The sequence below is a fragment of the Delphinus delphis genome, chromosome 3, assembly GCF_949987515.2.
Source record: "Delphinus delphis chromosome 3, mDelDel1.2, whole genome shotgun sequence".
Taxonomy (NCBI): domain Eukaryota; kingdom Metazoa; phylum Chordata; class Mammalia; order Artiodactyla; family Delphinidae; genus Delphinus; species Delphinus delphis.
The window spans coordinates 15,119,905-15,133,165 of record NC_082685.1 but is presented as its reverse complement, the minus strand read 5'-3'; the positions used below and the strand labels follow the sequence as shown (position 1 = coordinate 15,133,165).

Below are 13,261 nucleotides of genomic sequence, written 5' to 3'. Positions count from 1 at the left end.
ATTAGAACCCAGCTGCTTATGGTGTATGTGTGTGTGTGTGTGTGTGTGTACATATTTCAGTAAGAAAACCCCCTTCATATAGGTTCCTCACTTCACTCAGGCCTCTGCCCAGATATCCCTCTCCAGAGAGGCCTCCCTGGACCACTTCATCTAAAAGAATTGCTCCCCATCCTCTTACTCTGAGTATTAGTGCCCTGTAGCTGCTGTAACAGATTTCTGGGAACTGGATGGCTTAAAACAACACAATTTATTAGCTCTTGGATTTGCAGGCCAGAAGTCTGCAATCCAGGTGTCGGCAGGGCCACACTCCTTCTGAAAGCTCTAGGGGAGGATCCTTGCTTGTCTCTTCCAGCTTCTGGGGGCTCCAGGTGTTCTTTGGCTTGTGGCCGCATCACCCCAATCCCTGCCTCTGTCTTCACACGGCCTTCTCTTCTGTGTGCCGGATCTCCCTCTGCCTCTCTCTCACTCTCTTTCTTTGGCTGCGCTACGTGTCTTACGGAATCTTAGTTCCCTGACCAGGGATTGAACCCGGGTCCTCGGCTCCCTCTGCCTCTCTCTTAGAGGGACACTTGTGATTCCAGTTAGGACCCACCTGGACAATCCAGAATCATCTCCCCATCTCTAGATCCTTACCTTAATCCCACCTGCAAAAATTTTTCCATATAAGGTCACAGGTTCTAGGGATTAGAATGGGATATCAATGGGGGGGGGGCAGTATTCAGCCACTCCCCCATCCCCACTTTACCTTCTTCAGAACATGTAGCCTTTCTGTGGTGTCCTAGCATGTCTGTTGGTGGTCACCACCCCTAAGGGCCAGGACCATGTCTGTCCTGCCATCATTACATCCCCATGCCTAGAACAGAGTCAGACACATAGCAGGGGCTCAGAAGTGATTTGCCAACTGAATTCTGAAGAGAAGCATGTAGAACCCTTAGTGGAAGTCCTGGCCTGTGGAAGCCAGAGGAAGGTCACAATTCTTCGTAGTAACCGCTAGCTGGCTTCCCCGATATTGCTGGCGAAAATCATTATCCATCGCTAAATTGGTAAAGAAATAAATACCCATGGCTACTTCCTGTGGCGTGTGTCACCTAGAGCTGCCCATGGGAGAGGCAGCCCAATTGCACATCAGTGGTCTTAGTTCAGAGCATATGCCTGGGACTCGTGACTTGGAGCTCTCTGTGTTTCATTTTGGAAGGTTGCTTACTCTCTCCCCCTCCAGCCCTCCAGAGGGCATATTGCCTACACCAGGCTTTCTGTATTTTAAAAAAGATTTTTAACTGTGGTAAAATACACAAAACATTTACCATTTTAACCATTTAAGTGTATAGTTCAGTGGTATTAAGGGCATTCACATTGTTGTGCAACCATCACTACCATCCATCATCCCCAGCTAAAACCCTGTATCTGTTAACATTAACTCACCATTTCCCCCTCCCCCAGACCCTGGCAACCACCATCCTCCTTTCTGTGTCTATGAATCTGACCAGTCCAGGGAACTCATATAAGTGGAATCATACAGTATTTGTCCTTTTGTGTCTGGCTTATTTCATTTAGCATAATGTCATCAAGCTTCATCGGTGTTGTAGCATGTGTTACAATTTCCTTCCTTTTTAAGGCTGCATAATATTCCGCTGTGTGAATGGACCACATTTTGTTTATCCATTTTTTCATTGATGGATGCTTGGGTTGCTTTCACTTTTTGGCTATTGCGAATAGTTCCACCATGAACATGAGTGTACAAATATCTGTTTGAGCCCCTGCTTTCATTTCTTTTGGGGATCTACCCAGAAGTGGGACTGCTAGAACATACGGTAATTCTATGTTTAATTTTTTGAGGAACCACCATACTGTTCTCTGCAGCACGGCTGCACCATTTTACATTCACTCCTGCAATGCATAGGTTTCCAATTTCTCCACATCCTTGCCAACACTTGTTATTTTCTTACTTTCTTTCTTTAATAGTAGCCATCCTAGTGAGTCGTCATGTCATCTGCCTTGTAAGTCAGACCATTCCAATGGGTTCGTCCACATTTGGTAATGACCCATCCACCTGCTTTCCCAGGACACAGCAACCAATAGCAACTTCACCTCTGCCTGGATGATGTGGTTGGACTTTGGCTGGTGGAAGAGCCAGTGGCTTGGAGGCCCTGGGAGGGGGCACCCCTGGCAGGGGTGGGTGGGTGTTGAGGACACAGGTGAGAACCTGCAGTGCAGGGTTTCTTTAGCTCTGTTGTCCAAGGAGGTGGGAGCACAGAGGGAACCCTTGGCTCATAGGACTGAGTGGAAAAGATTGATGAGAGCAGGACCTCAGCATTTTCAGCAGTCTCCTTGATGTTGTCTGAGATCCATGGGCCCTCAAATTGATTGAGGTTGGCCTTGGTGGGGGTTCAGGGGACCCCTGCCAGCTCCCAACTCCCGTGAGTTGGAGGCACTGAGCTTGAATTGTCTTGAAAATGGAGAGAATGACGGGACCTGCCTTCAAGGATTGCTTTAAGATTCCATGAAATGAGGCACCACCCTGATGGTGGTGCATGGCAGGTAGTAAGTGCTCTACACCTGGTCACTGTGTTATTAGTATTATTGGTACACACCCACTCTGTTTTGGTTCCTTCAGGAGCTGACGCTAGGGCAAGGATTTGAGTGCAAGTAGTTTATGTGGGAAGTGATCACAGAAAAGACGAATAAGGGAGAAGGCAGTGAACCTAAAAGAATTGAAAACAGGGACTCAAACAAATACATATACATGCATGGTCATAGCAGCACATTTCATAGTAGTCAAAAGGTGGAAACAACCCAAATGTCCAATAGATGAATGGATAAACAAAATGTGATAAATTCTTACAATGGACTATTACTCAGCAGTATAAGACATGAAGCACTGATACATGCTACAAAGTGGATGAACCTTGAAAACATCATTCTGAGTGAAGGAAGCCACAAAAGACACGAAAAGTCGCTGTGTATGACTCCCTTTATATGAAATGTCCAGAATAGGCAAATCCATAGAGACAGAAAAAAGATTAGCAGTTTCCAGGGGTCGGGGGGAGCGGGGAGTGGACTGCTAAATGGAGACGGGTTCTCCCTTTGGGGTGATGGAAATGTTTTGGAACTAGATAGAAGTGGTGGTTGCACAGCATTGTGAATGTATTAATGCCACTGAATTGCTCACTTTAAAATGCTTCATTTTATATCATGTGAGTTTTACCTCAATTAAAAAAAGAAGGAAGAGGAGGAGAAGAAGAAGGAGGAGGAAGAGGAGGAGGAGGAGGAGGGGGAGGAGGAGGAGGAGGAGGGGGAGGAGGAGGAAGAGGAGGAGGGGGAGGAGAAGGGGGAGGAGGGGAGGAGGAGGAGGAGGGGGAGGAGGGGGAGAAGGGGGAGGAGGAGGGGGAGAAGGGGGAGGAGGAGGGGGAGAAGGGGGAGGAGGGGGAGGAGGGGCGGAGGGGAAGAGAGGGAGGGGGAGGGGAGGGGGAGGGGGAGGGGAGGGGGGAGGAGGGGGAGGAGAAAAAGAAGACGAAGAAGAAGAAAGAAGGAAGACAGGGGAAAGGAGGCAGCTAACAGAGAAGGTTTCTCTTGTGGGCAGCTGAAGTTTAATCCTGCTGGGGAACCCTGGCAGTGCATGCAGAACCCACACCTCAGGGTCATTGCCCTGGAAAGAAGGAGCTGGGTTATTTATCCAGCAACACTCATCAGTCATTGATTGAGAGCTACTTTTGGCAAGAAGGAGGAGGGGGAGTTTGTTTCAATTTTCTAATACTCTGGCCACCTGTGCACGGGCAGAGACGTTGGGAGGGATGCCCTGAGAAGTCAAGGCTGAGGGCATATGGGCGGGGCCAGCTGGCTGGAGGTCACTGCTCTGGGAAGAAGCATCCTTGGTGTCTGGGACTTACATGGACTGAGCGCCTACTATGTGCCAGGCACATCACGCTTGGCTCCACAGGTCATCATGTGTATGGCACACATGTGGCCAGAGGGTGGTTCCCCCCTGCACTGACCCCCACCCTGTGTGTCCCCCCAGGATGCTGCCCATCACAGAGCACCTGCTGCACCTCCTGGGACTGGAGAAGACGGCGTTCCGTTTGTATGCCCTGTCCGGGCTCCTTCTCTCCCTGCTCTTCTTCCTCTTCCGTCTGCTGCTGCAGTTCCTGAGGCTCTGCTGGCACTTCTATATCACCTGCTGCCGACTGCGCTGCTTCCCCCAGCCGCCCCGGCGCAGCTGGCTGCTGGGCCACCTGGGCATGGTGTGTGTGGCTGGGCAGGTGGGCTGGGCAGGGCAGGGGAGGTGCAGATGTTCAGTAAGGATGACGGACCTGCTGGCTTCCCTCATCCCCCCAAGAATCTAGTTGGAGCCATGAAGAGACCCATTTTACAGGATCGGAGTGAGACTGAGGTTCAGAGAGGGCAAGCAGGAACCCAGGATCACACAGCTTGGATGAGGCAGAGCTGACTCTAAAGCTCTCTCTACAATTCCAGGCTATTGCTGTAGCAACAGGTACCAGTGCTTGTGAAATCCTAGAGCGGGAGGCGGGGCACCCCTGTAGATTTTGTTGCTTCACCTACCCCACAATGTGGTTTCACACACTCTCTCTTTCTCTTTAATGCTGTGGTCCCAGGTGAGGATTCCAACGCTTTTCTTTCATTTCATTTCTTATTTCACATATATATTCCAGGTATTATTTCAGGCACTTTATAAATATTAACTCCTTTGGTCCTCTTGACAACCTTAGAAGGTAGGCCCTGTGATTATCTCCATTTTTCTCCGGAGAATACTACGGCACAGAGAGGTTAAGTAGCTGGCCTTAGGTCACAGAGCTTGTAAGTGGCAGCGTCTGGGTTTAAACCCAGGCTGTCTGGTTCCAGCGTCCCCGATCTTAGCTGTCTACCCTTGCCCCTCTAGCTTCTGGATGAGAAAGGCTGGACTTTTCTAAAAGGGCTTCAGAGGTCAGAAGAGAGAAAGTCAGACTCCTGAGGGTGCTGAGGCTTTGGGGGCCAGAGTCCAGCCCCTATTTCCCTGCTGGACTCAGCTGATCCCCCTTCCAGGCCTAGATGAAACCGAGGGACAGTTGTGGAGACCTTCCTCATGCTGAACTTGGAGGAAGACTTTGGAGAGGCACTTTGGGGCAATGGTCACCAGTGTGGACTTGCCAGTTTCTACCATGTGCTGCCTGTGTGACCCTGACAAGCTATTTCACCTCCCTGTGCCACAGATGACTCATCTGCAACGTGGAACTATAATCATTCCTAATGATCTCGTGGGATTGTTTCAACGATTCCTGAAGTCGTGTCTGTGGCATGCTGGGCACTGAGCCTGCTACACCGCGGTGGATGTATGTGCTCAATTCTCAGGTCCTGCGGAGACTGGAAGTAACAAGTGATTCTAGACACATTTTAGATACTGCTTGGAGTGAGTGTCTCAGAAGAAGGAAGCAGGAGACATTTCCACTCAATAGTGCAAGAAACATTCATTTTATTATCCTCCTGCAGCCAGCACTCACCAAGTTTTGGCTGTACCTGAATCTCCTCCCTCTTTCCCATTCTCCAACCGCTGCTCAGGCCTCCTCCTCTCCTGCTGTTCCATGGTCCAGCCTCCTCCCTGGGCTCCTGCCTTTAGTCTTACCCCTCCGGTCCATCCCTCATCCTGGTCCCAGAAGGATTCCTGAATCCAGCCATGTCCCTCCCCTGCTTATACACCCTCCATGGCTCCCCATTGCTGTCCTGAGAAAGTCCCAGCTTCTCAGCTGGAGTTCAAGTCCCTTTAGACTCCAACCCCCACCCTCCTCACCTGTTCTACCATCTCCCTCTAGTCCCATAGAATGACTTTCTGCTCCTGGAACAAGCCTCTGACTTTCCACCTCCATGGCCTTTGCCGAAACTGTGCCCTCTGCCCAGAATATCCTTCTCTGTTAGATGAACTTCTACTCATTTTTCATGCCCCACATCCAATGCCCTTACTCCAGGAAGCCCTCTGGCATGGATGGTGGTCCTGGAAATAGTGGCCAGGCTCTGGTGCCATGGGAGGTTGGCCAGCACCAGTTCTGAAGTCCAGCCTTGACCCCGTGGGCCCATCCTGCCTCCCAGGCCATGAGACCTGGATGACACCATGATCTCCCTTGGGTGTGGACAGGCTCAGGGCTGAACCTGATCAAGAAGGAGACACAGAAACCAGAGAGGAGTCATTTGTTCATTCATTCATTCATTCTACAATTGCTGGACCCTACCATTGGCCAGGCACTGGGTTAGGCTCCTTTATATCTGAGCTCTCCCAATTCTCATAGCCTATGAAATAGGGATGGACCTGCCCTATATTATGGATTCGATCTTTGGGGCTCAGAGAGATTAGGTGATTTGCCCAAGATCACACAGCCGCTGAGGGTGGATTTGAGCTCAGATCCATCTGACATTGAGCCTGAAGTGCTCTGCCTCATAGAACATGTTGGTTAAGAGCAGGCGTTTTGGAACTTGGGGGCCTGTGTTCAAATCCTGGCTTTACCACTATGGCAGGTGATGCCAGTGTCTGCGCACATCCTCTCGGCCCATGTCTGGCTTCAGTGGGCTGACTTCTAGTTGCTAGCACCCGTGTTCTAAGGCTTTCTCTAGCAGCTGAAGCCCACTCTGCACGGGCGGACCGTGAACTTCAACCTCAGCCGGTGATTATGGGATGAGGGGAGTTGGTATAAAAACACCCCAGCCCCCTCACCTTCAGGTGGGTTGACTCTGAGATGGATGTCCCCCAGAGATCCCCAATGGGACTGAGCCCCAGTTGCCCATGGGAGTAATTCCCTTGACAACTCTTTGCTGGCTGCCTTTCCTCTCTATCTCACTTCTCCTCTCCCCACCCGTGTTTCTGGGGATCACCCCCCAAATAAACTGCTTGCCCTAGAACCCTTGTCTCAGGTCCTGCTTCTAGGGGAGCCCAAACCAGGACAGTCGCTTTACTCACCTGTATCTTAAGACAAATCATTTGACCCTTCGGAGTAAAGTAAAATGGGGAAAATAGTAGCAACTACGTCATAGGGTTCTTGTGTGGGTTGAATGCATGAATATCTGAAAACTGCCCACAGCAGCACCCAACTGCAAGCATGTGTACGTGTTAAAGAGAACAATACTAGTAATATTTTGTTACGAACGTAGAGGTACTAGATTAAGTGCCAACCGTTATCATTATTGTGTTTACTCTTACTGCTTTTATTTCTTGAACACCCGCCGTGTGTCAGGCCCTGTGCTGGGGCTCTTCCACTTTGCTATTCCATGAATCCTCTCAACTACCCTCAGAAGGGGAGTTGACTTTTCCCCCAGTTTTCAGATGAGGGAATGGAGGCTCCGTGAGGTGCAGCCAACTGCCCACAGTCATACAGCTCTTCCTGGCTTGTTTTGAGGGCCGGGGAAGTGGTGGGAGGGAAGGGCTGGGGGAAGCCAGGGCTGGACACCTTCTCACTACCCTTCTCTACCACCCTCTGCAGTATCTCCCGAATGAGACAGGCCTCCAAGATGAGAAGAAGGTGCTGGACAGCATGCACCATGTGATCCTGGTGTGGATAGGACCTGTCCTGCCACTGGTGGTTCTGGTGCACCCTGACTACATCAAGCCCCTGGTGGGCGCCTCAGGTAGGTGGGCTGGGCCTCTGAGTGATGAGTAAACCCTCAACTCCCAGAGCCTACCTGGGTTTCTAGGCAGGTGGGCTATCCAGAAGAAGGGCCGTTTGAAGGATGAATAGGAGTTTACCAAAGCCACGATGGCAATACAAATAATGGGAACAGCATGGGAAAAGGCGTGACAATAACATTCCCAGGAACTTTTAGAGAATGTTCACCTCTCAGAGTCAGAGCAGACATGTTCGGATAGGCAGTTGTTTGCCCAAGCTTTTGTTAAATGGTTGTTGCTCAATTTTAAGCCATGGCACTCCTATCATTTGGGTTCTGACACTCCCACTGTGGCTATCGCAGCCTTCAGGCTGGCCCTGACTGGCAGAGAGGGAGAGGTAGAAGGATTGCTTCTCCCTTCTGCCATCCACACCTATTTCAAGGTGCAGGATTCCCAAGTGTGCTTGGCAAGCTCTTGCTCAGGCTTCAACATGCAGCTCTAATGACCTTCTCCTCCAGGAAGCCTTCTTTGATTCCCCCAGACAGACCATAGGTCTCTCCTCTAGACTCTCCCATTCTCACTCCTAACCATTTAGTGCTGAATGTGTCTGTGCCTAGCACTATCTTCCTCATGAGAGGGGCTCTGGGCCCTCAGGGGGGCCTCGCATGTACCTGGGCATCTCCAGAGGCATAAGGGGACATTTGAGAGAGGAAGGATGGGAAATAAAGAGCTCCAAGAATTTTAGGACCTCTGGCCTCAGCTTTGGTCTCTGCAAACACACGTATGGAGACCACCTTCAAGGCTGCCCCCTGAGCTATGAAGGAGGAAGGAACTGCCATCCTTCCCTTTCCCAGCTCTGCCCTCCTCATGACTCAGTGTCCCGCATTATTGCATTTGTAAGGGAATGACCATCCCCAATGAACAAAGAGGGAAACCTGGACGCTGGGAAGGGTGACTCTTCCAAGGGATGGGCACCAAGTTGTGGAAAGAGTCCTGGGCCAGGACTTGGGTGGGCTGGGCTTGAATCCAGGCTGGAGCATGTACTTGCTGTGTGACCCAGCAATTCATCTAGCTTCTCAGGGCTTCAGTTTCTGATCTGTAAAATAGGGTGGCTGTGAAGAGTCAGTAATATAGTGTGAGTTGGTGCTGATAAAGGTTTTCTCTCTTCTGCCTTTTTAATATCTTTTTTCTTTCTTTCTTTCCCCCTCCCTCCCCTCTCCACCAGCTCAGAGCATCTGTTTTCTGAGTGTCACCCTGCATGGTTATGAGACTCCAAGCAGACCAGGGAGTAGAGCCCCCATCATAAGCTTGGCAATTTAGTAGATGCTCAGGCCTCTTCTTCTCCTCTCCCCTGCCCTCTCTCAGGACAGGCAGGATATCTAGTGCCTCCTCCACTGGAGGAGCTGGATGGTAGACTCCCGCTTGGAGAGGGTGGGGCTGTGTGAGTCAGGAGGCATCAGGCCTCCCGGCCCCAAGGTGTCCGGGCCCCTCCATGCCTGTCTGCCTGAGATTGGACAGACCTGGTCCTAAGTTGTAAATTCCATCCCCTATTGGGGCCTCCTTGGGACCACATCTCGGGGGTTTGCTCCTCTAGGCTTAAACCCACGTAGCTGATGGGCCCTGAGAAAGGCATGGCTCTTCCTAGAACCTCTGTTTCTTCATCTTTGAAGGGGCATTTGGGATATACAGAGAAAGTAGGTGAGAATGCTTTATAGAAGACAAGGCAGGATATACAGGCATTTAATTGTAGCTTGTTTTCATATATTCATTTTAAAAATTGAGCGGAAATCACATACCATATAATTACTTATTTTAAAGTGTAAGGTGTTTAGTGTGTTCACAGTGTTGTGCAACCGTCACCTCTCCCTAGTTTCAAAACCTTTTCATCGCCCCATAAAACACTTCGTAGCCATTAAGTTATCACTTACCATTCCCCCTTCTCTTCATCCAGTGGTAAATACTTTCTGTCCCCATGGATTTTCCTTTTCTGGGTATAGCATAGGAAAGGAATGATACAAAATGTGGTCCTTTGCAGCTGACTTTCACTCAGAATAGTTTTTGAGGTTCATCCTCATTGTAGCAATGATCAGGACCTCATTCTTTTTTAAGGCTGAGCAATATTTCATTGTATGGATGTACGGATATACCACATTTGCTTATCCATTCATCTGCTGACATACATTTGGGTTGTTTCTACCTTTTGGCTGTGATGAATAATGGTGCTATGAACATGTGTGTACAAGTTTTGGACATATATTTTCATTTCTCTTGGGTAGGTACCTAGTTGTAGAATTGTGGGGTCACATGGGAACTCTATGTCTAACTTTTCAAGGAACCACCAAACTGTTTTCCATGGTGTCTGTGCACTCATTTTTCCCTATTAGGGTCCTGCTGTGAGCTGGGGACCCAGCTATTCATCTCACAAGTTCTTGACACAACTGAGCAATAATTATAGTCACAGTAGTAAAAATAGCCAACAGTTGGTTAGTTATTCATTTATGTGCATGAATATTTAATGAGCACTTACTGTGTGCCAGGAGCACATTAGTTCATTGAGTTTTTGTAGGGTTGCCATGAGGTAGGCAAGATTGTTCGATTTTCTTGCCCAAGTTTACACAACCAGTTAAGGCTGGGATTTGAACCCAGACCTGGCCAGCCCAGAGGTCAAGCTCTCAATCACAGTAATATGAAGCTTCCTGCTGGGCACTTGTGGGGGCTTTTCTTATATGATCTTCTTCAGGGTGGATGTTACCATCTCCTTGTTACTGGAGGGGAAAGTGATGGGAGAGGCAGCCTGGACACAGGCTCTCCTGGCATTGAGTGCTGAGGGTTGGATTAGAGGAGGGACCTGAGGATGACAGAGCAAGGGTTTGGCTGAAGAGAAGGTTTGGAGAAGGTTTCCTGGAGGAGGCATCAGTGAAACTGGGCTTTGAAGGATGCATAGGAGTTTGCCTGATGAGAGGTCCCAGGTAGAGGGTCCTAAGTGCAAAAGTGCAGATGTGTGAAAATACCAGGGGAATTCAGGTGACTTGGGGTGTCTGGAGTGAAGATGACCTGTGGGGAGAAGTAGGAAATGAGACAGGAGCTGGACTCAGAGCACCTATGTACAAAGTGAAGGAGCTTGTGTTTTATCTTGGGGGTGTTAGGGAGCCATGGGAGGTGTTTGAGCAGGATAGCCATTGGACAAGTTTGTGTGTCAGAAAGACCCCTGAAGGGCCTAACGTGGAGTCCAGAGCCCAGAGAGGAGAGGCGTGACTAGACTCCCACCTCCTCCTCCAAAGCTGCCTCTTCCTGGAAGTCTGCCTTGACTTCTAGTAGCCCTTTCTCTGTGCCTCCCTCTGCTCCTGGCACACATTCTACCTTCTTACTAATTACATGGCATGTCTCTGCTTCCCTTTCCCACTACACCCAGAGCTCCTCCAGGCAGGGTGTGGAGCTGAGCCATCTCTGGGGCCCCAGCATGGGTTGGGCACAGAAAGGTGGCAGCAGAGGTGTGTAGAATGGGAGAACGAGTGGACAGATGATTGTGCATACAATTGGCCAATGCCTGGGGAGTGTAGGTGGCTGAATCATATCTCAGGTAAAAGTGACATTACTTGAGTTTCAGGTACTTCCTTCCTGGGCCCTGCCCATCCTGTCCCAGATCTATTCAGCACATAGAAAGGGAATGCATTCACTCATCCATCCACCCACCCACCCACCCATCATCCATCCATCTATCCATTCATCCATCCATCCAACCATCCAACCATCCATCCAACTACCCATTGATAGTTCTCATTCATTCATCCTTTGATTGGTTAATTCATTCATACAATAAAAATTTATTTAGCACCAAGATGTTAGTGATCAACAAGGTCCCTCCCTTCAAAGGGCTTGTAACTGGATGGATACAATCCAGAGTGATTGGTGGGAGAGGGAATGGCATCCAAGCAGAGACTGGAAGAATGAGGAAAGAGTGTTGGAGGCAGAGAGGACGCCTGGTGGAAAGACTCAGAAGAGAGAGGGAACACAGCTTTTCAAGGACCTGAGAAAAGTTCTATGATGTTAGCAAGTTGGGTGTGTGCGGGAAGGGGTGGCTGTGGTGGAGGAGAGAGGTGTTCTGAGAATGGTCTGGACTGGGATACGTCATTCAAGGCTTTGTAAATGGGCTGAGCAGCTGTGCTTGAGGCTGATGGGGGTGTGGGCAGAAAAGGACATGGTCAGATCTAGAGTCAAGTAAGATCCCCCTGGGTCTAAGGTACAGGACAGACTGGAAAGGGCGAGGCTGGAGGCTGGGAGCACAGGAGGTTTAATTCAGATGGCCTGAGTTGGCAGAAAAGAGGGGGTGGATTAGGAGAAGAATCAGGTGAAGAAAGCCATACTGGAGAGAAAGCACAGCCTGGGCAAAAGTTTGGAAGTGAGAGACAACGTGTGTGGTTATTTGGTGTATGCTGAAGGATGAGATGGGAGAGGCATACAGCAGCAAGGTAGGGCAGGGCCCTCAGTGCTAGCCTGAGCTTGACCTTTTTTCCAAAGGTTTTAGGGAGCCATGGGAGGTGTTTGAGCAGGGAAGGCTCATGTTCAGATCAACATGTTATAAGGCTCTCTTTGGGGCAGGTGTGGAGGATTGGACTGGAGGAGTGACGTGGGAGGTGAGAGCCCAAGGTGGAGGCCCAAGGAGGTCATAAGCAGAGGTCAAGGGTCAGAACTCTGTTTTGAGACATCATCACCTCTTCTCTCTCCACAGCTGCCGTTGCCCCCAAGGATGACCTTTTCTATGGCTTTCTGAAACCTTGGCTGGGTGAGCTTGACACTGGGTAGCCTGGAGCTGGGGCTTCAGGAAAGAGGGGGCAGGGTGTGGGGTTTGTTGGTGAGGTCCTTAACCTTGGTCTTCTGGGTCCAGGAGATGGGCTGTTGCTCAGCAAAGGGGACAAGTGGAGTCGGCACCGCCGCCTGCTGACACCTGCCTTCCACTTTGACATACTGAAGCCCTACATGAAGATCTTCAACCAGTGCGCCGATATCATGCATGTGAGTCCCAAGGTTTCTTGGGAAGAGGGTATCCTGGAAGTGAGGCTGGTCCAGACTCCAGCTCACGGGCAAACCACATGATGCCAGGAACCCTCACTTCCTTTATCTATAAAGTAGTCTTGTAGTGAACTTGCCGCTGGGTCATTGTCAGCCCGGCTGAAGGTCTGTGGTCTCCGTACCCATTTGCCACGTGTCTTTCTCTTCCAGGCTAAATGGCAGCGCTTGGCAGAGGGCTCAGAAGTCTCCCTTGACATGTTTGAGCATGTCAGCCTCATGACCCTGGACACTCTTCAGAAATGTGTCTTCAGCTACAGCAGCAACTGCCAGGAGTGAGTGTGGCCTCCCTGGGGAACATAGAGTCAGTTGCTCCAGGGGCGAGGTGATGAGAGGAAAAAGGAAACTCTTAGCTGTTAGGCACTCCTGCGCGGCTGGTGCTCCGTCACTGACAGGCTGTGTGGTTCCGGGAAACTGACATCACCTCTCTGAGCCTGTTTCCTCATCCCCCAATTGCACATCTCCATCCCATCCCCACAGTCATCGCATGAGAATTATAGGGGATAATGTGAGTCAATAGCTTGGCATACAGTAGGTGCTCGGTAGACGCTAGTTTCACTCATTCCTCCACAGAAGGTACGTGGTCTTTGGAAAGATCCTCCCCACACTTTCTGA

The 13,261-nt window shown here is 50.0% G+C and overlaps 1 protein-coding gene across 1 annotated transcript in view; it reads left to right on the top strand.

The window, feature by feature from the left end:
- Window positions 1–13,261, top strand: part of CYP4F22 (cytochrome P450 family 4 subfamily F member 22) — a 28,356-nt gene that overhangs the window by 6,333 nt on the left and 8,762 nt on the right. The window contains exons 2-6 of the mRNA XM_060006717.1: window positions 4,016–4,238; window positions 7,458–7,602; window positions 12,309–12,362; window positions 12,465–12,592; window positions 12,800–12,921. Coding sequence (XP_059862700.1) covers window positions 4,017–4,238; window positions 7,458–7,602; window positions 12,309–12,362; window positions 12,465–12,592; window positions 12,800–12,921 — 671 coding nt within the window. The 5' untranslated portion in view covers window position 4,016. The remainder of the gene's footprint in view (window positions 1–4,015; window positions 4,239–7,457; window positions 7,603–12,308; window positions 12,363–12,464; window positions 12,593–12,799; window positions 12,922–13,261) is intronic.